Below are 21,577 nucleotides of genomic sequence, written 5' to 3'. Positions count from 1 at the left end.
CAGCACAGGAGGTCCATTGAGATTGATAACGAAACTTCCATAGATGAGATCAACCGAAAAGCTTTGATACGACCATGACTTATTTTGCCATTGTAGCCCTGGAAATTTAGTCTGCCCCCCTAAACTTCTTGGAAAAATCTATAATCCATGAAGCTGTGGAACGATACAACCTGCTCCTGGCATGGAGTTGTGACTGCGGTCACGTGAGACTGGACGCTTAGAAAAGGCGTGGTCGAGTTTGCTTGTCTGCAGGACATCCAACACGCGTATTATTACTATCCTGTGTTCTAGCCTAGATGAACTATGGTTATCCAGACACCTAAGGATGGGCCATGTCTCAATCATCACCAACCCATCAAGTTCAAGGTACCCCTCCGTGACCTCCGTGTGCTTCGGACATGTGTGCATAGCAAGATGGGCCGTCGTTGAAGACTGCCATACACACCCAGCACAGGTGCGCCTTGCAACCCCGACATGTTATATGATTGCATCCATCTGTCTTCTCGATCGGTGTCGTACATTTAGGGCAGTCTTTGATGTTCAGCTTCTTCTTCAGCCGTTCGAGTGCTTCGTAGCCACCCGAGGCGATGTCTTTGTATTGGGCACACGTGAGATCGTCGTGTCGTGCGTGGCAGGATGTGCACACTGACTCGAGACAATTGGGACATCTGCAAGCCGGTGACCTCAAGTTTGAAGCGGCCGTGCAGCGGTACACATAGTCGCAGTCTGGCGTGGAGCAATAGTGGAAAGCCTCGGGATGACGCTGGAGATACTCTTCAAAGGATGATCTGAGCACACTTTCAAAGACAGAAGACGATAGTCGTTCTTTCAACTCTTGGAGCGTGAATATGGTCGAGCAAGTACCGCCGTTCCCTTGGCACTTGACTTGAAAATCATTTTTACTGGTCGATGCCGCGGATTTGCAGCTATCCTCAAAACATTCGAGGCAGTAAGTGTGCTTGCACGAGGTCTGAACCGGGTTTTCCGCCTCACAGAAGCAGATCGGGCAGTCTCCCTCAATCAGGGAGTGGCTGGCCGCGACGTCACGAATTTCCACAGCGTCTGCGCCATTAACGACTGCCAAAGCCATATCGTATTGTTGCCTTGTGCCACCGACTGTAAGACGCTTCGATATCACGTCGAAAACGGCCACATTCCTACCTAGAGCTTGTTCAACAGACTTGAAACCGCCTCGGATCATGCGTGAAAATTGTTCGGGACTGAGGTCGATGTGAGAGCTGAGAGAAGATTCATCTTTGAGCGCTTCTCTGATATGGGCAATAGCTTGTTGATATTTTGCAAAGGGTCCATAAAAATAAAGGTGACATTTCGATTTGTCCCTGCGGATCAATACACCGAGTTCTTTCTCAATCACCTTGACTTTCATGTATGCGCTTCCATTAGTCTCGAGTGCGGATGCCCAGATGGGATTTTCGCCGTCTCGTAAGATAACTCCCTGCGATATTTCATCGAGGACTTTGCGAGCGCGGACCACATCATTCGCATTGGCACCCTCAACCTTGATTGCTGTAAATCCTGGCACGGTATTCACATACACACGAGACGTGAGATGGTGCCCCGCCCAGATCTTCATTTCCTCCTCAATCCTGCTCTTGGATGCGAAGTAGACTGGCGTTTGGATCTTAACCTTGACAGACTGTACAAGTGTTAGGGTTAGCTTCCCCTGCTGTAGGATAGAGATCTGCTTTTTGTTGAGCGAGCACGCCGATATTGCGTCTGCCTCGTCCTCAAACCAAGCGACAGCCTTTACTCGCCTGCCCTTGGATGTGGGCGGGAGATCGAAACTCTCCAGTCGGCCGTGTTCTTCCAAGAGGGAACGCACTTCGAAGCCAACTTGTGTGTCTGAAGCGTAGTAGCTAACGGGCGATGGCTCGATGTGGCGTGGTCTGTCATATGGCGTGTAGATGCCATCTTGGACATCTTTGTTTGTTGCATCGCCAGGTACATCGCATAACGTAACTGTCCAAGCGACAGGGTTGTGCAAAGTTCTACCTCTTGCCCCTCGAGGAGCACCTCCCTTCACACCGGAACATGTAACGGATTGACCTAGAACTTTGTAATGACCTTTGGCGAATTTCTGTGCAACGCGGTTCGCAATATCGCTACTGCCAAAGTTTAGCCAAAATCTTCGGGTAGCTTTGTGCCAGGATATGTAGACTTTTCTGCAATTCGACCTCCTGCTATCAATTGGAAGTGGCACTGCGCTGACTTCGGTCTTTTGCTGCTTGAGCTTGTCGCTGAGCTCTTTCGCAAATGACGGGTTTTCCGCTTTTACTAAAGCTTTTGTCTTTGGCGGTGCGGTACTTCTCGAGATTCGAACACACTCAATGTCAATATTGAAGCCGAAGCCAAGAAGCATCTGAACCACTGCTTCGCTTTGAATCGTGGGTGGAAGACCGGTTATGCATGCACGAGAGAAATCGGTTGGGAGAGAAACTCTGCGAATTTGACCGATGTCGTTGAAGGAGACCAGGGCCCCCGACAGATCTCGCGTAAAGTCGTCCTCACCTTCTTTTTCCTGTTATACTTCGTTCTCGTTCACCCCAGAATCAGCTGTCCTCCCAACTTTATAACCATCTGGCTCATGGAGGTACGGACATGGGTCATTTCGACAACCACCGGGGACCCGAAGAAACTTGCAAGGGATTGTTGCGCGAAAGTCTTGAGGTATTTGAGCAAGAGGGCTGCCATGAGTCACCGCTGCTACAGTAGTATCGAAGTGTTCAATCGCGGTGCGTGGAGTGTATGCGCCCGCGCTGACATGTTGCTCGCTGTCTATGGTCCGCTCATGAGAGAAAGTGCAACGGTTGCCCTTCATACATCGTCCCTTCGCAAAGTAAGTGCACAGCTTTTGTGGTGCCATGGAGTCTTGAATTTATTAGCAGTAGTTGCCTTGGACGATCATGGCTAGAGCTGGTGGGGATGAGAGTTCCATCACCCACTATTATTATTACTGAAACTGCGCAGTTGCTTGACTGCCAAGACTGCCTTGCGTCCGGTGGATCAATGACACCACGTCTGCAAAATGCCGTAGAGCATTTCAACTTTGAGCGCAGCCTTGATTCTTGGCAGAGCCTCGCGTCGCAATGCGCAGTTCGTCTTGCGGCGCGACAGAAAAATGTCCCTCATGATTTGCGATCCGCCGCGCCAGTCCCATTGACAAGGATAGATAAATGTGACCGCGTAACCCCGCGATGCCTCCTTTTAAAGATGAGCATGTGCTCGTAAGCATCACTGCCGCGCGCAAAGGACAACACCAAAGAACCGCTTTTGCTGACCCTCTCCTAGATCATTGCGCCTGGCTCGCAAATCACCGCCGCACAGCTCGGGTTGCCCGAGTCTTTTACTCCTCCGAGGTATCGCTTTCCCACGCGCATGTTCGCGGGCGCCAATCCTGGAGAATGGGAACCCATCAAGATCAGAACCAAGATCACGACGAAGCCGAAAGTGGTCGAACCGGAACCCGCGCCCGCCCCTGCGCCTGCTGAGCCGGAACCGATTGAGGTCGATGCCAAACCAGATATTCCTGTTCCAGATGGCGAGGATAAAAAGACCGAACAAGCAAATGGCGACCAGATAGATGGGGCAGCGGCCGAGGCTGAGCAAACCAATGGCGAAGTTCCCCAAACCACGCAGCCAAATGGAGAACCAGATCCCCAGCCCAAGGTGGAAGAACCGCCGGCCGATGAGCAAGCTAAAGCTGAAGAGCCAAAACAAGAACCTGCTCCGTTGGAGGATGTCGAGATGAAAGAGGCTCCTGCAGCTGAGGAAGCCTCTAAACCCGAGACTGGGGACACTGAGATGGCTCCGCAGCCGGACCAGGAAGTACAACCCGCAGCACCCCAAGAAGGAGGAGAAGCCACGGCCGAAGTCGAAGAGGAAACCACGGAAGTTTTCGAGGACGACCATTGGTCTACCGAAGGCGCTGTCTACCCGATCAAGGAAGGGCACATTGAGAATTGGCCCTGTTTTTTCGCCCTTCTTTCGCACATCTACAACATGATCTCTCCACCCTTCCACATGCCGGTTCTCTTCGTCGCACAGCCGTGTTGGAGTGCCAGAGATCATGAAATGATTACCCAATACGTCTTTGAACATTGGAAGATCCCAGCCTTCTGTCTAATGGACGCCGCGTTGACGGCGTGCTATGCATATGGCGTGCCGACTGCGCTGGTGTTGGATGTCGGGCATGAGAAATGTGATGTCAGTGCAGTTACAGACTTTCAGGTGAACGAACTTGGACGGGGCATGGCGCTTTCTGGTTGTGGCGGACGCGCGATGACACTTCGGCTACAGCAGTTGTTGGAGAGTCAAGGGTTCGACGAAGATATGGCAGAGCAATTGAAAAAGAGCCCGATTTGCGAGATTTTGCCTGTTGGAACTCCCTATCCAAAGTCTACCTCCAGCAGTACGGCTGTTGTTGCCGCCAATCCAGCTGCCGCGGCATCTACAGGAGCGTTGGATTCTGGAATGAACGCAAAGGATGGCGAGGGACTGAGACCGGGACAGGCACCTCGAGGTCCAGGGATGGGAACCATGGTTGGTGAAGAAGGTCCTAATGGCGATGAAGAGGACAATGACGGTGTTCTTGATGTCGCCGCCATCGTTGCGCGCGACAACGCTGCCGAGTTGCTCGCAAAGCGCGAACGGGAAAAGGCCGAAAAAGCAGCGGCGAAGAAAGGCGGCGCCGTTGATGCGACCAGACAAGTCCGACTACGCAACTCAGAACGAGAACGCGCTTCTTTCACCTATGTGGACTTTGTGCCGGTGGAGGAGTCGACGGAAGGAGGTCTGCCCTTGAGTCGAAAACGAAAACGGGAGATTGAAGTTGGTGTTGAACGATTCATGGCAACGACTCCCGCTCCAGGAGCTTCTGAGGGCATCATTGACATAATTGCCGAGGCGATCCATCATACCATCTCGAGTGTTCCAGACATTCCCCAGCGGGCGACACTCTGGGACAATCTGATCATATTGGGAAATGGAAGTCGAATCAGAGGTAGGTTTGATTTGGGATTGAGAGAAAGCGCTGTTGCTAACCATGCCTTGTGCCGTGACAACAGGCTTCACGTCAAACCTTCTCTCGGTGCTCAACTCACGATATGTTTTGTCTCCGTCAACTGCCACCATTTTTACCTCTGAGCTTCCCTCGAATTTCACAACTCCGGTCGCCACGCCCGGCACAAACACACCCATTCCCGGCCAGGGAAACCACGCCTTCCATAATCCGGGGGGTCATGGTGTTAACCCTTTGCTTGTTGCCGCAACCAAGAACATGATGCAGCCTCACACGCAACCGCACCATCTTCAAGTGCCCGGTATGAATCCTTCTCTGGTAGGGACACCAACGCCAATGGTCGGGTCCGATCCAAACAACCCCATGTCGACACTCTCCCACCAACATAGGGGATTCTCCCAAACGCCCATCTCCATCAAAGTCGTGAAACCGCCCGAGTATTTCCCCGAGTGGAAGACTCCAGCCATGTCCGGCATGGAAGAAGCTGGGTTCTTGGGAGCTCAAGTGGCTGCCAAAGTGGTGTTTATTGTGGACCAGGGTAACAGCAAGGGATTCCTAAGCCGGAGCGAGTATAACGAACTCGGTCCCGGCGGGATCCACGAATGTGCCATGTAGCATTATTCCACGCACAAGCGAAGTATTCGGGGAGTTATATTGGGGATGCACGGAGGCGGTCACTCGGGTAGGGGGGTTTCAAGACGAATAAAAGGGGGGAAGGGGTTCAATCATGGCGTTTGAAAAGTGTGCATGTCAACCAGCTCGTCGCACCGTCGTGGTAGTATTTTGGGTTAGGTAAAGACCTGTTCAAGTGGTGCATATATACCATCAGTAAGGAGGGAATGATGACGCTGACCAGGGCGCCATTTCATCCAGTGATGCCCGGCAAGCTATCTATTTATCTACTATCACTTCACCTGTTCCAATGATCCAGCGTGACTCAGTCTATGTTCCTATCGGGCTTATGCTTCAACTTTGGGTAATTTCAATATGATGAGACTGTGCATACATCTGAATAAGGATTGAATTATATGGCCCTGGGCGTAGCATATTGGACTATATGTACCTCTTGAGAACATTTGTACGCCTCGGACCCAGGGTAGTATCAATTGATAATCAATACGAGGATTGAGAGATGCTAGCTTGGACGAAGAAAGGCCCGTTGAGAGGTCGAGATGACCGGGCATCCATGTTTATTGGCCTGTAACTTGTCTTGCTCGGTTGGGTGGTCTACAAGTATTTCGAGGCACATACCTGCTGACTGACGACCACTTAGACTGATTGATTGATTGATTGATTGGTGGGTGTATAAGTACTGCAAATCACCCTTTTCTCGTCTCGCGTGTCCTCGTCCAATCCCAACCAACCCATGCCTGTGCGAGAGGATCTATCCCCTAAACCATCACACAAAACAACCCTCCTCGGTTGCTCGTCTGCTTGCTGCAGGGCTGACTTGTCCTCTAGCTCACCAGCTCACAACCTCGCAAGCCCCGCTCACCCTCTCGTTCGATCACCTGTAATACCTCCAATGAGGGTGTTTCTCCATCAAGCCGTCCTCGTCAAAGTCGACGACGCGGTCCGTGGGCGGTGGGCCGTAGAGGGCGTCGCGCCTGCGATTCTCGCGGACGTTGAGGACGGTGATGATGGCGGCGCCCGTGCCGGTGAAACAGGTGCAGGCGAACAGGACCCAGAAGCCTGTCTTGTACTCGGGCCCGTCCTTCTGGGGGAAGAGGTAGCCCGTGGCGACGCCCATGGTGGAGCCAAAGGCCTGGAACAGGCCCGAGGCGATGGCCTTTTTGATGTCGCCGCAGCAGTTGCCCGTGATGTTGCCGACCGAGAGGGTCACGCCGGAGAGAATACCCGTGAGGGTGAGGAAGGTGGCGCCGTAGCGGGCGTGGTTGTACCGCGAGGGGAGCAGGACGAGCATCAGGTCCCCCACGGCGGCGACGACCGAGTTGACCACCAGCAGGCCCGAGCACGACTTGAGCCGGTCCGACAGGTACCCGACGACGAAGACCATGACGAAGGCGACGCAGTAGGGCGGCGCGACCATCAGCTGCGCCTTGACCTTGTCGAAACCCATCGTGTTGACGATGATGGGCGTAAACGTCGCGATCGTGTACGTCGAAATCACCTGGCACATGTAGATGGCGATGTTGGCCCACATGCGCCAGTCCTGCAGCTGCCGCGCCACCACGGCCCAGTGCACCTTGCCGTGCGTGCGGTTGCCGTCGTTCATCATCCGCCAGTCGGCCACGTCGCGTTCGCGCGGGCTGAGCCACCGCGTGTTGTGTGGGCGGTCCGGCAGCACCCAGATGCAGAGGATGCCAAAGGCGATGGTCAGCAGACCCTCGAGGATGAACAGGACCTGCCAGTTTTCAATGTGCGGGTTGGAGATGTGCGCCACGCCCCAGGCGATCCAGCCACCAAAGGCTCCGGCGATGGGCGTTGCTGAGAGGTAGACGCAGATACGCTTGCCCCATTCCTAGACGTGTATATTCGAAGTCAGTAGGTATTTCTTAAGCCTGCCTCGTCAGGTGGATTTGGTAGAAGACAGGCGCTTACCGCTCGAGGATACATCTGTAGGTCACTATTAGCATGGATACATAGACCATTGCTGAGTGAGTGGTGCAGACTTATGTACTTACCACAGTTGTCAAGTATGGCGCCCCTGAGATGAACGCAGCCTCAAAGATACCCAGAAAGAACCTGATGGCATATAACCCGGCAGCTCCACCGGCAACTGCCTGGAGTGTCGCCATGATACCCCAGATGATCTACATGTGAGTCAAGTCAGCGTGAACAACTCTTCGAGAGATCTGTCCCAAAGCACGGATGGACCTACCATTGCCCCAGAGAGATACAGACTTGGACGAATATATCGCATTCCAACGTTGGTGAACAGATCGGCGACGCAGGTACCGACGAAGAACATGCTGACGGCGAGACTAAACTGAGCTCCTGAGAGGTTGAGGTCTGTCTTGATGTCCATCAGGGCAGCATTACCTGAGTTCCCGACCGTGTCAGTGTCGACCATGCACGCGCATGAACTTAGGGTGAATAGCAAAGAAAGAACGGATCACCTACCCAATGCTCCACGGTCCAGCCAGGTGAAGATATACAGGACCATCAGGAACGGCGGGAGGCGTAGATCAATCTTCCTCCTCACCCGTTTGACTTCGTCTGGCGTTATCGGAGGGTCGAGGTTATTTAGTCTCGCGACGAGTTGTTCGTGCTCCGAGACCTTTTCGACATGGACGCCGCTGGTCTCGACGCCCACCTCTTTTGATATGGTGATGGGTTCTGGGAGGGTTGTAGTGGTGCTCGCCATGGTGTGACAATGTCCTCAACCGGACGTCTATCGTGTATAGGTATCCTGCTCGAAACAGAAATGCCCGACAAGGCCAGAGGTGTTTCTTCACAGTATCGAGCAAAACAAGAGAAGAAAAAGAGGAGAGGCGTCGAGATTCACGACCCTCGTCTTCTTGCGCACATACTGTCGGTATTTGAACATCTCTCCCTCTCATAAAGCTCCAACTTGCCATCCTGTCTGCCGGATCGGCGTAGACCCCGGCGGGCGCATGGGGTTTGTCGACCGATGGTTTGGACAAGTCCCCTGTGCCTCGTCCACAGCTATCAGTCCCTGGCTTGGCGCATTATTTCACGTCTGGATAGGGAGCGAGTTCCGTCGTCCCGGGTAATGATCCGCCGGAAAGCAGAGTCGCAAAGGAGTATCATGCAGGTCGCGAGGAGACAGCCAAGCACGAAATGATGAAGCGATTTGCGCAGCGCGTGGCAGGGTTGTTCTGATCCTCCTCTTTCAGGGAAATGCATGCTGATCTCTCTCCGCACGCCCAGAACGAGGCAGGTTGATCTGTACGAGTAAGCTGGCGGTCTGGAGATGGAGGACCCCAGGGACCTGTGAATCCAGATTGATTGCAATCCAAGGGCACGCATGCATGGACATGGGGGAGGTTGTCCCGGTACCGGGGCAATAAAGGCCGAACGAGCTTGGGGATTCAGCTCTTATGGGACGTCATTGACTCAATAATTCTCAAACATTCGTCTGCTTCGAAGAGACGCCACAAGGAGGAGCGAATTGACATGCCACATGCTTTGACCCCCGCAAAATGGTTTTCCCTCTCCACAAACAAATATGGGGGATCAACCCCTTTTCCCACCCAGCCTCGGTATCTCGACCTCCCCCGCGGGGGAAGAGGGACTTTCTACTCGGCAGTATAGAACCAAATCTCCAAGGCAGTTTGCAGTAATTGGTTTCCGGATATCCGTATTGCCGTCTAGCCAGGTAGGTAAGCTGAGCATCAACGTCTCCTGACCTGGTTTCTTTCCATGTCTCGATATATATATCTTATCGTCCAAGCCTAGCTTACTCGCTCTGCTTCGTGCGGGAAACTCCGAGATATCTCTTCTTCGTCGAGGATCCCGCTTATCTCTCGTTAATACGACCATCGGTTTCCTCCCGCGGGGGCGGCATTAAATCGACGGGTGTCCGGTTAATGAACTTGCGCCCTTCCAGACGACAGGCTAGTGATAAAAGATTGAGCAAATACCTTGGGCGTTTTTCCACCCTTGTGAAAGGACGACGAATCCATCATTAAGGCTGAAGAACAGAAGATCATAGTGTTTCCCTTTTGCCTTCTCGCCCCTAAGTGACCGTGGACGATGCCTCACGCCACAGATACCGAGTACCACTACATCGGGCTGAAGCAGCTCGGCCCGACGTTTGCAGCTGAGGTCACTGGGGTGGATTTCTCCAAGCCTGTTGAGAAGGACGTATTTGATGAAATCCGTCGAGCCATTGTCGACGTATGTCCATTCCCCCCTCATGCCATTCCAACAGCGGGATTCATCATCAGTTTTTTAATGCCGACGATATACTCTCCCCTCAGCTTCGGCACTGTTGATAAACTGACGTGATATTCATAGTATGGAGTGCTCGTTTTCCGCAATGCCGGTCTCGACGATGCACGACATGTTGCCTTCTCCGCCCTCTTTGGCGAACTAGACGACGTCAAGCCATATCTGACTTTAGGTCGCAAGAATCGCTTCCCGTTTGATGAGCTGTTCGACGTCTCGAACCAAGAGGACGACGGGCAACTTGTCAAAATTGGAAGTAAACGTCATCACATGGGTCTGGTAAGCAGGAACAATCCATCTGGGCCATTTTGCCATTTCTCCCCAAATGTCCAGAGCATGGGTCAGTATACTTACCTTCCTACCTGTTAACAGGGCAATTCGATCTTTCACGTCGACTCGAGTTTCAACCCCCGACGAGCCGGCTATAGTCTCCTTCGCGCCCACCAGCTCCCCCCCAGGGGCCACGGCGGCAACACCGACTTCGCCGACACGCGAACCGCCTTTGACGAGCTTCCCGAAGACCTGCGCCGCGACCTGCTCGAGAACGAGTATATTGGGGCGCACAGCCTGATGCATTCGCGGAAGAAAGCCGCGCCCAAGGACAGCCCGTGGCTGAAGGACGTGAACCCAGAAGAGTTTCCCTTTGGGCGGCACGACGTGGTCCAGACGCACCGGCCCAGCGGACGGCGCAACCTCTACATCGCCAACCACATGCACCACCTCGAGTACAAGACGCCCCGGTCGGCTGACTTTGTGCCCACGCCGACGCAGCCGTTTGAACGGGTTCCCGAGCCGCAGGGCACGGAGCTCATCGAGAGACTGCTCGCGCACGCCGCGCAGCCCAAGTACGTCGTCAGCGTCGAGTGGGAGAACGAGGGCGACCTGGTCGTCTGGGACAACACCTGCGTCATGCACAAGGCCGGCGAGGGCACGTTTATGGAGAAATTCGCCCGCGATATGAGGAGGTGTACGGTGCACGATGGCAGCGTGGATGCATGGGGCCATAACGAGCGGACGACCAAGAGGATGGGGTTGCCGTGAGCTGGACAAACCTCCTTTTGTACCGTCTTTTCAATATTTTGTATTGATTGATTGTAAGCTTGTGACTTACCTACAGTAGATAGTGGTAGCGTGCAGCCTCTTTTCCGGTGTTATTGTTGCTTTCACGCAATATCACTCCTCTCCCTGTTCAGACTCGCACTGAGAGAGACATGATGTAAGAGACCACATTTTCTCATACACACCATACCTAGCACATCAAGACATCAATATATCATATATACATCTTCATCTTCGAGGTGAACAAGCAACAATCTCTGGACCCCGGAATTCTGCTAAATTCACAAGTACCACGAGGCAATCAAAACATTTCCCGACACCGCCGAAAACACCACGTGTAAAGCAGGACTTTCGGTATATCCTCCCACCTCTCCCCACTCGGGTTTCAGATCAATAGCCGAACACCAAAACCCAACGGAAAACCGCCGGTCGTGCGAATCAGGTTTCCCCATCAAAAAGGTCCCCTTGTGGGGCTGTTTCGCCTTCTCCATTGGAGTTATTTGTACGAAGGGTCAACTACTCGGTGTTAATTACACGGTTCAGCAGTTGGCTGGTGTTTCGCCTCCGTTGTCGGCGTTGACTGTTCCTCCATCTATCCATCCATACATACATCGGTTTAAGCGTGCACGGGCGGTGGCCGTGATTGACCTTGGGGGAGCTCCTCTTGTCCAGGCAGTGTATAATACCACATAGAAACAAAGCCCAAAAAGAGAGAGAGAGGGAGAGAAGATCGAAAGAAAACACCCGAGTGTGCCTGGCTCCATGACCCTCCTCGCAGGGCCCGCGGGCTCTCAAAGAGCGATGATTGTTGCGCGATGCTTTATATCGGTGGCTCCGTCATCGCGGTCGTTACGGCCCTTGTCGTCGACAGCTCTGATATCTCTTGCTCCGAGGACGCAGGTCAAGAAGCGGTACTTCAGCGCCAAATCGAGCCGGAGGGAACGACAAGAGGCCGTCTCGGCACAACCACGACGACAAGCGCCCGTCGTTGATCGAGGGGCGTCCAAGGTCTTCAAGAGCGCAGACGATGCCATTGCCGATGTCCCCGATGGCGTCACCGTTCTGAGTGCAGGTTTTGGACTGTGCGGCGTAGCAGGTGCGTGCGTTGTCGTCATCATCCTCGTCATCATCCTATCTGGTTGGGATATGGCCTCTCGGTTTCTTTACAATCAAAACTACTTCGAGGTCAAAGACAGAAACAAAAACTAACCATTGAGATGGGAATACAGAAACTCTGATCGACGCCATCCGCAAAAAAGGCATCCGCGACCTGACGGTGGTGTCCAACAACGCCGGCGCGGGCGAATACGGACTGGCCAAGCTGACGTCGACGGGCCAGATCTCGCGGATGATCGTGTCGTTCATCGGCACCAACAAGCCGCTCGGCAAGCAGTACCACGACGGACAGGTGTCGATCGAGCTGTGTCCGCAGGGGACGATCGCGGAGCGGCTGCGGGCGGCGGGGGCGGGGATCCCGGCCTTCTTCACGGCGACGGGGGCGCGCACGCTGATCGAGACGGGCGGCATCCCCATGCGCCTGGGGCCCAAGGACCCGCAGACGGGGAAACACGCGGTCGTGGAGCCCGGGCGGGCGCGCGAGACGCGAACCTTCGACGGCCGCACGTATATGATGGAGACGGCGCTGCGGGGCGACGTGGCCATCGTGCGGGCCTGGAAGGCCGACGAGGCGGGCAACTGCATCTTCCGCACCACGACCAAGGCGTACGGCGTGCTGATGCCCAAGGCGGCGCGGCTGGCCATCGTCGAGGCCGAGAACATTGTCCCCGTCGGCGCCCTGGACCCGGACCACGTCGACCTGCCCGGCATCTACGTCGACCGCATCTGCCCGGCCACGTCGCCCAAGAACATCGAGAAGCTCGTCCTCGCCGCGCAGGCCGAGCAGGCCACGACGGCCGACGACCAGACCCAGAGTCCCGAGATTGCCCGGCGCAACCGCATCGCCCGCCGCGCGGCCAAGGAGCTCAAGGACGGGTACTACGTCAACCTGGGCGTGGGGATCCCGACGCTGGCGCCCTCGTTCCTTCCGGCCTCGACCAAGGTGTGGCTGCAGTCCGAGAACGGCATCATCGGGATGGGACCGTACCCGGAGTCGCGCGAGACGGCCGACCCGGACACGGTCAACGCGGGCAAGGAGCCCATCAAGCTGGTGCCGGGCGCGTCGACGTTCGACTCGGCCGAGTCGTTCGGCATGATCCGCGGCGGCCACATCGACGTGTCGATCCTGGGCGCGCTCCAAGTCTCGGCCCAGGGCGACCTGGCCAACTACATCATCCCAGGCAAGGCGTTCAACGGCATGGGCGGCGCCATGGACCTGGTCAGCAACCCGGACCAGACAAAGATCATCGTCTGCACCTACCACACCGACAAGGACGGCCAGAGCAAGATCGTCGACGAGTGTGACCTGCCCCTGACGGGAAAGGGCGTCGTCAGCATGATCATCACCGAGCTGGCCGTCTTCGAGGTCGACCGGCTCGGCGGCAAGGGCTTGACACTCAAGGAAACCGCAAAGGGCGTCACCGTCGACATGGTCAGGGAGAAGACGAGTGCAAAGTTCACCGTGGCAGACGACTTGGGCACGATGGATTGAGTCTCTCACAAACAAAAACCTCCTGGCATCTATCTTCATAAAGGAACATGGGGACATGGGAAATGAGTAGATTACGGCGAGAAAAGGGATATCCTATCTACATATTACCAAATAGATACACGTTTTTCTGTCGTTCTCACAGTTTTGCTTTGACAGAAAGGTTCTGCTTTGTGTTGGCGAACAAACGAATCACGGGCACTCCCGCCGGGTTCGTAACTTTGACCTCTTCTCTCAAAGTGCGTCAATTCTTCCCAGCAGCCACTGCAGGTGCCGATACGAGCTCCGCGGCTGGAACTGGGGTTGCATGTGGCCGCTGAGATAGGTCTCGGCCCACATCAGCCCACGCTCAAAGTGCTGCACGCCCATGACTCCTTGGTGGACGTCGAAGCCGTCGAAACCGCTGTCGGTGAAGACTTGCTGGTACTGGATGTCCGGGATGTTGATGATGATGGGCTTCGAAGGCGCCGTCTGGAAGCCGAGCTGCCCGTTCCATGTCATGTTCTGGATGGCGAGCATGGTCCCGTTCAAGAGGAGATCCATGTCTAGGGCACCATTGGACCTGATGACAAGTTAGCTCGCGGAAGGCCGATAGAATATGGCAGAGAATTATTCCTAGCCAGGAGAAACGTACACCAAGACACGATTTGTAGCTTCAATGACTCTGGGTAGCACGGCCTGAATTGGGTCGAGGCTCAAATCTCCCAGATCCTGTGGACCGCCTTCACCTACAAACACTGGTCCGGTGCATAGTGCCCAGTCACTGTCCACAGGAACATGCAAAGCTTTCTTCACGTCGGTGCGGTTGAAGTACGGCGGCAATCCAGGATATGAGTAGATTAGATCGCTGGGGAACCCGAGAGGGTCGGAGAGTAAGGGGCACTGTAGGTTCGGTTCGTAGACGTTGAAGCATGGATTGACGCTGTAAGCGCTGTCATACACGAGATCCCACAGGTCGCAGTCAGGGTCGGCCGTCGAATTGAGATAGAGGGGTGGTTGCGTGCCATTGGGCGGGAATTGCAAGAAGTCCTCGCGATACTGCGAGTAGCCACAGCTCTGGTCACGTTGGGCGAGAAGATCGACAAATGTGCTGTTGAACCCCATGATGTTGTTGTTCTGTTGAATCCACGGGTATATCGCGATGGCGTTGGAATAGTCGTAAGACCCGATGCACGGATCGTAGACCAAAGCACCTAAGACAAATGGTCAACTACCTGTCACGGAATCTCATGGTGGCCAGTACCTGAGAGATTAAAATGCGTAGTATCGTTCTGATCGAGAATTGCATTCGCAACATACGGGACGTATCGGCCAGCGTAGCTTTCACCCGTGACGTAAATCTTATAGTTGCTGATGTTGAAAATCGTCTAGGAGTTCTCAGTATGCATACCTCAGAGGCAATTTCGGGTCGATTTGAGTCTTACTTGGAAGTTGCGGAAGAACTCGATGAATTCAGCAGCAGGTTCTTCTTCATTCGTGGCGGTCGGCTCGCCTCGTGAAAACCCCACGCCGATCGGATATTCCACCCATAACATGTTGGTTAGATTTACCCATGAATAGGGGTTGATTCCCGGTGCGTATCTGCTTTTGCTTAGCATCAAGTATCTGTGTGTCCCTGGAGAGTGTTGGGTGGTGCAGAAATTCGCGCCCAACCGTTGTGGAACACATACTGTCCCCAAGACCATTGAATTCGGCCATTCTCTTGAAGAAACCCTTCGAGAGAGCTACAGCCTGCGATCTCAATCAATGGAACATCCCGCAACTAGTTTGCAGAGTCCTACCTGGACCGCCATTGAACCAAATAGTGATCTCTTCGACCGGTGGACCAACACGAGGCTGGTAGACGAAGAACATGCCACGGCTATCGTCGGACATGTTGAGTGGGATAACGCCCGAGTACATCTCGGTCATAAAGTTCTTTGGGATGTCGGGCAATGACTCAACATAGTATTCTATATTGCGCCATCGTTAGTCAAGCGCAATTGCTAAGGAAGGCAATAGGCGGGCTAGGGGTTTCAGACTCACTCTTGGTCGCATTGGTGTAATACTGTCGGTCTGCCACTGGGGTATCCCTGCCGTAGAGAGACATAGCTCGCATATCCTCCAACGCTCTTGGAGTAAAGCCTCGATTTTGAGAAACATCTCGACGATGCCCGGAAGCGGCGGACAGCAGGAAACTGCCCACCACCAGAAGGACGTCCCATCGGTTAAACAACTTGTTCATCATTTTGTGAAGAGGGTGAGCTTCGATGAGAGTTGACGTCCGAGTAAGGGTGCAGCATCAGCCAAATATGAACCCCGGCAAGCGAGCTATGTCATCATACCAGAATCCTGCCCTGTCCCAAGCTCTTGTGCAGCACAAACCTTCGCGAATAGCGCATGCTTAGAAGAACTCTGTTTGCTAGGATCGGCTCTCAGAGAAACACCAGTCACACCACTCCTCAGATAGGAGACTGAGAGCTCGCGAAAGCCATTGGCCAATGCAGCGTTGTATTGCCCGTTGGGCGGATCGCGGCAGCCTGAAGCCGAGACTGAACGTTTGCGGTTACGGATAACCTTGAGTTCGGCCCACGACTTGTGTTTGCTTAATCCTCAAACGACCTTCGCCGATTCTTGGCAGTGATGAGTGAGGCCTTCGAGTGCTGTTTGCCGTGTTCTCATTGCACAGACCCATCCTCTGAGGGTCCGCAGCGGGCTCCGCGACCTCGAGGAGGAAAAGGCGGAGAAGAACAAAGTAGAAGGCCTTGCGATTATCGATTGGCAGATAACAAGCTCGATAACCGAGGAGCGGAGCATATCACATCCTATACGCCAAGGTTGACCGGCAAGTCATGGATGTCACTGCATGCTAACCAGTCAAGTGGCATTTTACCTTTGAAGGAGGACAAGGGATCGAACAATGCAGTAGTTCTGACCATCCACGAGCGAGATACAACAAAGATAAGGAATACGTGGGGAAGGGTATCTGAGATTTGCCACAGGTCAGGTACCTTTGTTCTCAGTAATGATCCGAGATGTCCGAGAGTTTGAAGCCTCAGATATACGTCAAAATCTGAGAGTTGAGGCACATGGTCATTACAGCCCAGGACAAATGGTACCCCGCCCGCAATTGAGAAACTGAGGAGCTTTTCGATTCCTGCCATCGTACCAGACTGATCGCGGGGAGAGATCGCCGTCTTATCAGTAAGATGTTTGGGTGTCACGGTGACAACGAAGCTAAATGTGCAAAGCAAGTTTTTAGGTGACATTGAAAGCGGATGATGGCCGGGGATGATGTTGGGATTTAATTCAGGGATTTAATTCAGTCAGGTGACTGACTGTGTTCACGAGTCATGATCACTTGGCAAGTTGGGTTTGTTGAGTCAACATATTCAGCCTTGCCACCATCGCCTCAGCCTTGCCTGTAACGCCTCCCCTCATTTCCTTCTGCTATTTCACCAAGTCGAGAGTTGTCTCCAGCTGGGGTATCCGTCGTCGAAGACCCATATCCGACTTTCATCAATCGAAAGCTGTGAGTACAATTGCATCATTCCAGCTTTACCCCAAAGTATCTGAGGTACGTCGTGTCTCGTTCATCATTTCTCGTCGTTCAGCCAGGGTGCTTTGGCGTCACACCTTGCTGTTTCGGATTGCACCTCGAGGCTTGGAGGATGCGATGTGAAAAGGCCTCAGGACCGATCGCCGTTCCAATCTTGTTCAATCCGATATCCTCTCCACTACTCGTTGCGAAGCGGCCCAAGCTAGTCTGGAGGACGGTCATGCAGAGCTCGATGATCTGGTGTGGGGAAGAGATATGCTCCGACTGCAATGATGAAGTAGCAGGCACAGAGCAAGCTTCCTTCCAAGAAGTTTGACTTGCGATAGAGAATGAGCACGTTCACCAGAAAAGTTGTGGCGAAAAGTGCCACAGTCTCAAAGATACCAAAATACATGGTCATGTCCCTGTTCAGAGCCCAGCCCGCAATGACGATCAAAGGCGTGACAAATAAAGAGATCTGAACGGATGATCCAACAGAGACGCCGATGGCCAAGTCGAACTTGCCTTTCTGCAGATATCTGTTAGCCTCTACCAACCACACCAGCGTCCTTAGCGTGACCGCTTGGTTACATCCGTGTTTCGAGGGTAAAATGCGACTTACAGTGGCGACCGCGGTCGCAGTGATGAGCTCCGCACAATTTCCAGCAACTGGAAGTATAATGAGCCCGATGAATGCTTCCGAAAATGGTCCGGAGTCGACAATATCGTCGAGTGTGTTCACAAGGAACTCGGCGCAAAAGGCCACAAGTAAGGACGAGATAACGAGGAGTAAGCTAGAAGCTAGTTTCCCAATAACCAATGGTGGGTCCTCGAGCCTCACAATATCACTCGGACTGTCGACATTGGCGATGGAGCTCCCCAAAAGCAGACGTGGCAGACTGGATGTTGAACCTGCGTAGGACGAGCGGTGTGACCGTAACGGCTGCAAGCCAGCAGGACTCATGTGCCGCTGACTCGAATTGCCGGAATCCTGTCCTTGTCTACGCGCAGGAAATTGATAGATGGAGCTTCTTGGGTTCCGTATCTTGTCAGACGAAGTTTTCCACTCCTGGCCCTGTGTGTCGCCATCTTCATCCTCGTCAGATCTTTCGAAGTTCGGGTGTCCATTGATGTCGTCCGACTCCACTTGTGATTGTCCGGAATCATCGAACGCAGACATCTCCAAGCTGTCTTTGCGCACAAGGGGCGTGTTTTTATAGCCTCCGGCCTCTTCCTCATCTTGGAACCGAATCGAACGCGGAAATAACAATCCACTGGAAGCAGCAGCATCACCACTCATCCGTACAGAACCATTTATGCTGTCTGGACCGACAACGCGCACGGGTGATCTGTTGACAATAGTGTTCTTGATCTGCAGAAAGATGTAGAGTAAATAGATGGCCAACAAGGTCAATGCAGACGCTCGACTCAAGGTTAACACGGCTGGTCTAGCAGACTCTAGATCGTCAAAGGAGTGGACAAGGGCACTCTAAGATGCATCAGCCTCGGACAATGCCTAGCACTCTGTAATTGACTTGGTCCTTACAGGTATGAGCAAGCTGAAGACGGACACACTGAGGAGGCAGGCCAGAGCTTGTGCGTCCTCTATTCTGTGAGACTGCTCTTGACGATAAAAACTTCCGGCCAGGATTGCTAATCCCAAGACGAGCAAGAGGTTCACGAGGATCGAGCCCAAAAGAGAGGCTTGCACCACTTCATATTGCTTATGATAGAGGGCGGCACTTGAGTCGTCAGTCAGATACAGTCCAGGAACTGGAAGCGGTCAACATACAGACTGGTCGATGTTAGTTCTCGATGTTTGTGTAATGATACAGTGCTGGACTCACAAGATCACAATCTCAACCAGGTTTCCGAACGTCACATTGAGCAAGGCTCCAACCACGTCACCCGACTCTCGTGCAATGTTTTCCGTCGCGCAGGTGAGCAAGCTCGACAATGGGACTACCGCGATGACATTTGCTGTGAAAACCAGAACATGGTTCGCTCGAGCCAAGTAGCTGGCGATGGCCAACGGGACGAAAACCAAGAGGCTGTTAAGCCATGAATATCCCAGGATGGCGCGGACAGTGGCAAAAATCTCGACTACTGCTTGAGAGAAACAGTTGCGCTTCACCCCACGAGAGTCAGAGTAATGAGAGAAGTCCCGGTTGCGGTGACCAACAGCGCAGCCATGGGGGGCAGATGAGCGGTGAAGAAAGCGAGGGAAACGTCCTGTCAGTCGTCGTGTCAGTGCAAACGTCCTAGATTGTGCAAGGTCGACAGTTTCAACATACTCAGGACTCTGGATATGGGACTGGAACTAAAGACGGCATCAGAAAGTGGTCACAACGCTATTGTTCAGCAAACATGATTTACCTCGGAACCAGGCGGGAAGATTCTCCAGCATCATCTTCGCCGTTTAATTCTGAGTCTTCTTCCGCTGTGCTACCATTGAAGGAGCACCGTCGATCTGTGGTCATTCCTCGAAGACTGCACGTGCTGGTCCGTCAAACGGAGAGGAGTAGGATGAATGGGAATGGGGCAGGACAAAAGATCAAAGACGGATTGATATCAAGCCAAGAGGTTGACGAGTGTCAATGCGCTGTTCCGTCTTCCCGAACACGCATCCCACGCCCAATGCACACGAGCGGAGTTTGCTGTAGGGCGGCTTACAATTGGTGGCGGTTACGCAGCCTTCCCTTTTCCATCGGGATGGTGCCTCTGAACCCTGGTCGAAGGGCGTTGTTCCTGCGGACAATGCCACATTTAATAAATCTACATCTCCTCCCCTATTTGACTCAGCATGATCCTTGCCGGGCTTGGTAGGAAAAGGATGCTCAAGCACATACTTCTTCCTCTCTCTGGCAATCTTGATATGAGGTATTTTTCTGCTGAGTCTGGAAGACGCGTCTGACTATCTCAAGCCCCGTTTCAATGGTCCTGTCGATCCTCCAAGTCTATCCTGGGCCTCCAATGCCAGTGGAGACATCTTTGCATCACACCGGGAGATGGGCTATGGCTCAAGTCATCTCAATCAAGTCAGTCTTGATGGTCCTTTGGCAGAAACCCCAGATTGCGACTGTCGTGGAGGGAAGAATCCCCTCGACCAGTTCTGGGGAGCTAACAGGGGGTGCCACACGACGGATGATCTACCGAAGCTCTTGACAACTCGCCCTTGTCAACCATGTCGGCTAGTCCCCGAGCGCTCGCTTGATTTAGACGAACCTAATATTTCCCAGGGGCAAGGGGGAGACCCTTTCAGCGACTCTGGTCTAGTGGCCACAGCTACGCGCTGAGTAAAACCCTGACCGAGGGAAAAGTCAGCTAGTTGGGTAGGGACCAGGCCCTTGCATTTCATCTCCTAAAGTACCTAACGTTCCTGATAACTCGGCCTCTGATAAGCGCGGAATAAATGATCACCCCTCAATCGGATTTCCTTCGATAGTCTCCCCATAGAGGGGCGCTCATACATGTTGAAGCCCCCCCGGTTTACACTCTATAGACTTCGGATTCAGAGGCCTCAGATCGGCGACGAGGCTGTAACTGATAATCCGCCTCGAGATTCGCCGCCTCGACGCTGATGTGAAAAGTTGAGGCAAGGTAAGATGCATATCGACGACGGTACGCGTCCGTGATCTGATCAACCGGCCGTGATGGCACCGACGACGCCGAGGTGACTGGCCGAGTCTCAAGTCAGCATCTTTCTCCTAGGAGATAAACTCAAGCTGACGCACCTGTGATTCTCGAAACAGTGGTCATGGGCTTCGTTGCCGATGGCTCCCAGATGGTCCTTGATTGAAGACCACCACCAATATTCGGGGCCATATGCGTGAACCTTAGGAGGAGCGATTTCAAGCCGACTCTTAACGGTGCCTTTGTTAGGGGGCTTTGCACCTCAGACTTCGTTGCACGGTCTCTGTCCCGACCAGGAGCAGGCGAGAGCAGAAGCGAGGATAGAATCAAAGTGAAATCGTGGCCAACAGACCCTGCGTGAAAAAGCCGAAGAAATTGGTGTCGCACTTGGTTGCCGTTTCCCTTCAAAAGACCAGAAAATAAAGCAAGGTAACTGCAGCCAAGGCAAAGGGACACAGAAAGTATGCAGTTGCGATGGTGAGAATCAGGGCCATTTGTAGAAAAAGCACACTGTCGCTCATTTATGGGAATGGTGGATATTGTTCCCCCATGGAGTGCATTGGAATGTCTTTGTTATATGAGTGAATTTCGAACGCCAGCGAAACATCTCTAACTTTCCCTGTTTTCCTCCTGGGTTGTGCGCATTGCGTAGAGCAAGTGCGTAGTCGTTGCAAGTACAATTTGTATGAGCCATTTTTACCAAAAAGCAAATGACCCCCAAACGGGCAGCACATGCAAGCAGGTCGATCTCCACATGGATAGTGCTGGTCAGGGAAAATCAAGGACAAAGACAAATAGCTTTGCCCACATATATGTATTCCCGGGGTAGATGCCGAGTCTAGTCAATCAA

General features: G+C 53.3%; 7 protein-coding genes across 7 annotated transcripts; 3 read left to right on the top strand and 4 right to left on the bottom strand.

Moving 5' to 3' along the window:
• Positions 1-361: 361 nt before the first annotated feature.
• AYO21_01655 (hypothetical protein) lies at positions 362-2,712 on the bottom strand (the record flags this gene model as incomplete). The annotated part of the gene is made up of 2 exons (XM_022651637.1): positions 362-2,539; positions 2,596-2,712. The coding sequence occupies 2 exons, from the start codon at positions 2,710-2,712 to the stop codon at positions 362-364; spliced, it is 2,295 nt and encodes a 764-aa protein (XP_022516150.1).
• Positions 2,713-3,215: 503 nt separating this feature from the next.
• On the top strand, positions 3,216-5,653 carry AYO21_01654 (hypothetical protein; the record flags this gene model as incomplete). The annotated part of the gene is made up of 3 exons (XM_022651636.1): positions 3,216-3,245; positions 3,310-5,020; positions 5,085-5,653. The coding sequence occupies 3 exons, from the start codon at positions 3,216-3,218 to the stop codon at positions 5,651-5,653; spliced, it is 2,310 nt and encodes a 769-aa protein (XP_022516149.1).
• An 892-nt stretch (positions 5,654-6,545) lies between these two features.
• On the bottom strand, positions 6,546-8,366 carry AYO21_01653 (hypothetical protein; the record flags this gene model as incomplete). Its single annotated transcript, XM_022651635.1, has 5 exons — positions 6,546-7,520; positions 7,601-7,615; positions 7,684-7,812; positions 7,881-8,041; positions 8,123-8,366. 5 exons carry the CDS (start codon positions 8,364-8,366, stop codon positions 6,546-6,548), a joined length of 1,524 nt encoding a protein of 507 aa, XP_022516148.1.
• Positions 8,367-9,718: 1,352 nt separating this feature from the next.
• AYO21_01652 (hypothetical protein) lies at positions 9,719-10,954 on the top strand (the record flags this gene model as incomplete). Its single annotated transcript, XM_022651634.1, has 3 exons — positions 9,719-9,862; positions 9,983-10,192; positions 10,286-10,954. The coding sequence occupies 3 exons, from the start codon at positions 9,719-9,721 to the stop codon at positions 10,952-10,954; spliced, it is 1,023 nt and encodes a 340-aa protein (XP_022516147.1).
• A 780-nt stretch (positions 10,955-11,734) lies between these two features.
• On the top strand, positions 11,735-13,580 carry AYO21_01651 (hypothetical protein; the record flags this gene model as incomplete). Its single annotated transcript, XM_022651633.1, has 2 exons — positions 11,735-12,068; positions 12,202-13,580. 2 exons carry the CDS (start codon positions 11,735-11,737, stop codon positions 13,578-13,580), a joined length of 1,713 nt encoding a protein of 570 aa, XP_022516146.1.
• Positions 13,581-13,811: 231 nt separating this feature from the next.
• On the bottom strand, positions 13,812-15,804 carry AYO21_01650 (hypothetical protein; the record flags this gene model as incomplete). Its single annotated transcript, XM_022651632.1, has 7 exons — positions 13,812-14,139; positions 14,212-14,770; positions 14,821-14,944; positions 15,002-15,192; positions 15,248-15,301; positions 15,359-15,529; positions 15,603-15,804. 7 exons carry the CDS (start codon positions 15,802-15,804, stop codon positions 13,812-13,814), a joined length of 1,629 nt encoding a protein of 542 aa, XP_022516145.1.
• A 1,513-nt stretch (positions 15,805-17,317) lies between these two features.
• On the bottom strand, positions 17,318-19,574 carry AYO21_01649 (hypothetical protein; the record flags this gene model as incomplete). Its single annotated transcript, XM_022651631.1, has 5 exons — positions 17,318-18,583; positions 18,641-18,836; positions 18,942-19,326; positions 19,389-19,414; positions 19,471-19,574. 5 exons carry the CDS (start codon positions 19,572-19,574, stop codon positions 17,318-17,320), a joined length of 1,977 nt encoding a protein of 658 aa, XP_022516144.1.
• Positions 19,575-21,577: the final 2,003 nt, after the last annotated feature.

The sequence above is a fragment of the Fonsecaea monophora genome, assembly GCF_001642475.1.
Source record: "Fonsecaea monophora strain CBS 269.37 chromosome Unknown Scaff6, whole genome shotgun sequence".
Classification (NCBI taxonomy): domain Eukaryota; kingdom Fungi; phylum Ascomycota; class Eurotiomycetes; order Chaetothyriales; family Herpotrichiellaceae; genus Fonsecaea; species Fonsecaea monophora.
The sequence above is the reverse complement of the archived record's forward strand: the minus strand, read 5'-3'. Positions and strand labels throughout refer to the sequence as shown.